The sequence below is a fragment of the Hyposmocoma kahamanoa genome, unplaced genomic scaffold (assembly GCF_003589595.1).
Source record: "Hyposmocoma kahamanoa isolate Upper Pololo Valley unplaced genomic scaffold, ASM358959v1 87, whole genome shotgun sequence".
NCBI classification, from domain to species: domain Eukaryota; kingdom Metazoa; phylum Arthropoda; class Insecta; order Lepidoptera; family Cosmopterigidae; genus Hyposmocoma; species Hyposmocoma kahamanoa.
Genome location: NW_020654422.1, coordinates 6,597,615 through 6,599,120, shown reverse-complemented (window position 1 = coordinate 6,599,120; position 1,506 = coordinate 6,597,615). Strand labels below are relative to the sequence as shown.

General features: G+C 29.6%; 1 protein-coding gene across 1 annotated transcript in view; it reads right to left on the bottom strand.

The window, feature by feature from the left end:
- Positions 1–581: 581 nt before the first annotated feature.
- LOC113235324 (probable dolichyl pyrophosphate Glc1Man9GlcNAc2 alpha-1,3-glucosyltransferase) overlaps positions 582–1,506 on the bottom strand; it is a 7,195-nt gene continuing 6,270 nt past the window's right edge. The window contains exon 7 of the mRNA XM_026470986.1: positions 582–1,104. Within this exon, the coding sequence (XP_026326771.1) occupies positions 636–1,104 (469 nt within the window). The 3' untranslated portion in view covers positions 582–635. The remainder of the gene's footprint in view (positions 1,105–1,506) is intronic.

Here is a 1,506-nt window from a genome sequence, read left to right as displayed (position 1 = left end):
GCTAGGAGCTTGACCGAGTAGCCGAATATTCTGCTATTTATTAACTATTCGACCTGATTAACATAAATACAACCACAGTTATATATAATAAATAATTTTGTAGAATGAAACAAAGAAGGTAATTTAATTTTAAAATTTATAATTTAAATTCATGACGTCTTAATGAAGAAAGTAATCATTTCATTTCAGTTCAGATTAACTTTCAAAAAATTTAATTTTATTATGATTTGCAAATAATAATTACTTGGTTGATTTTATTAGATTTTATTCAGTCATGACTAATAACTACGTAATACTACTATATGTACCTAAGCAGTTTTCATTTGATTTCTTACGTTTTTAATTTCTTTGAAAAATTCAATTATGTTACATTTTCTTTGATCGTTTACACATATAAGCGAAAAATTGTGCTTTTCCGAACTTGCAATTATGTTCAACGTTAATATTATCATGTAGATAATTTATTGTGCTTTTTTCTTATTTCTTCCTACTATTTTTAGTTATTCGGCTCACTAGTGATTGATTAAATATTCGATATTCGGCCGAATAGCCAAAAATAAGCCGAATACCGAATACTCGTTTCAACTCTACTTATTTCATTTCACTAGCTGCCTAATTTTACTAAATTATTGAAATTAATAAACTTTCTTATCGCTAAGATCATTAGTTGTACTAACCCTGACTTTACTTAGATTAAAGTTTAAAAAATAATAGTAATAACAAATCCAGAAATAGAAAACTCCTAAAGAGCAATATACAGATGTAAGCATTAGTGGTAAAAACGGCAAAGTTTTGTCTAACCCTAACGAAGAATGTATTCCGGTTTCATATACACATAAACAAATCAATCCATAGATGTATAAAGTTTCTAAACGCCCTAACATAGGCAAGCGCAGCACCCTTCGCTTCTTACTAGCTTTCATTTTAGGGTTCACGTACAAAGCTGGAATGTTACCAAACGCAATCGCGCAATGTGTAAGTAGCATGAATATTTTGATTGCTATAAGATTTTTCGGATAAAGCAGAGGGAATAATGAATAATGTCCTACTGTTGATATGATTAGGAATAATTTACCATCCACGTCACCTAACACGGAGAGGAGGCTGAAACAAAGACGTAAATGTTTTAATAGCTTTACATGGATATCAATTTTTATATTTTTACTACATTAAAATATAGCATTTTTTTCGTATTTTGACAATCTTAACACTGAAAATTATCTTATAAATGGAACTGCTATTGTAAGGTTCACAAGTTACTCCACGGCCATACATTGTTGTACGGCCGTGGAGTGGCCGCTGCGCTGGTAGTAATCAACATTTGAGTTGTCTAACTAAAATTCTTCAAAATTTTACATGACGACACGAAGCTACGTTTACAACTTGAAACTGTACTACTAAAGCATCGTTTTGGTATATAACAAATAATTTAAAAAATACCGTATATTGTAATAAAAAAATATAGTTAATACATACTAAGATAATACACTATGATTAAACACCACT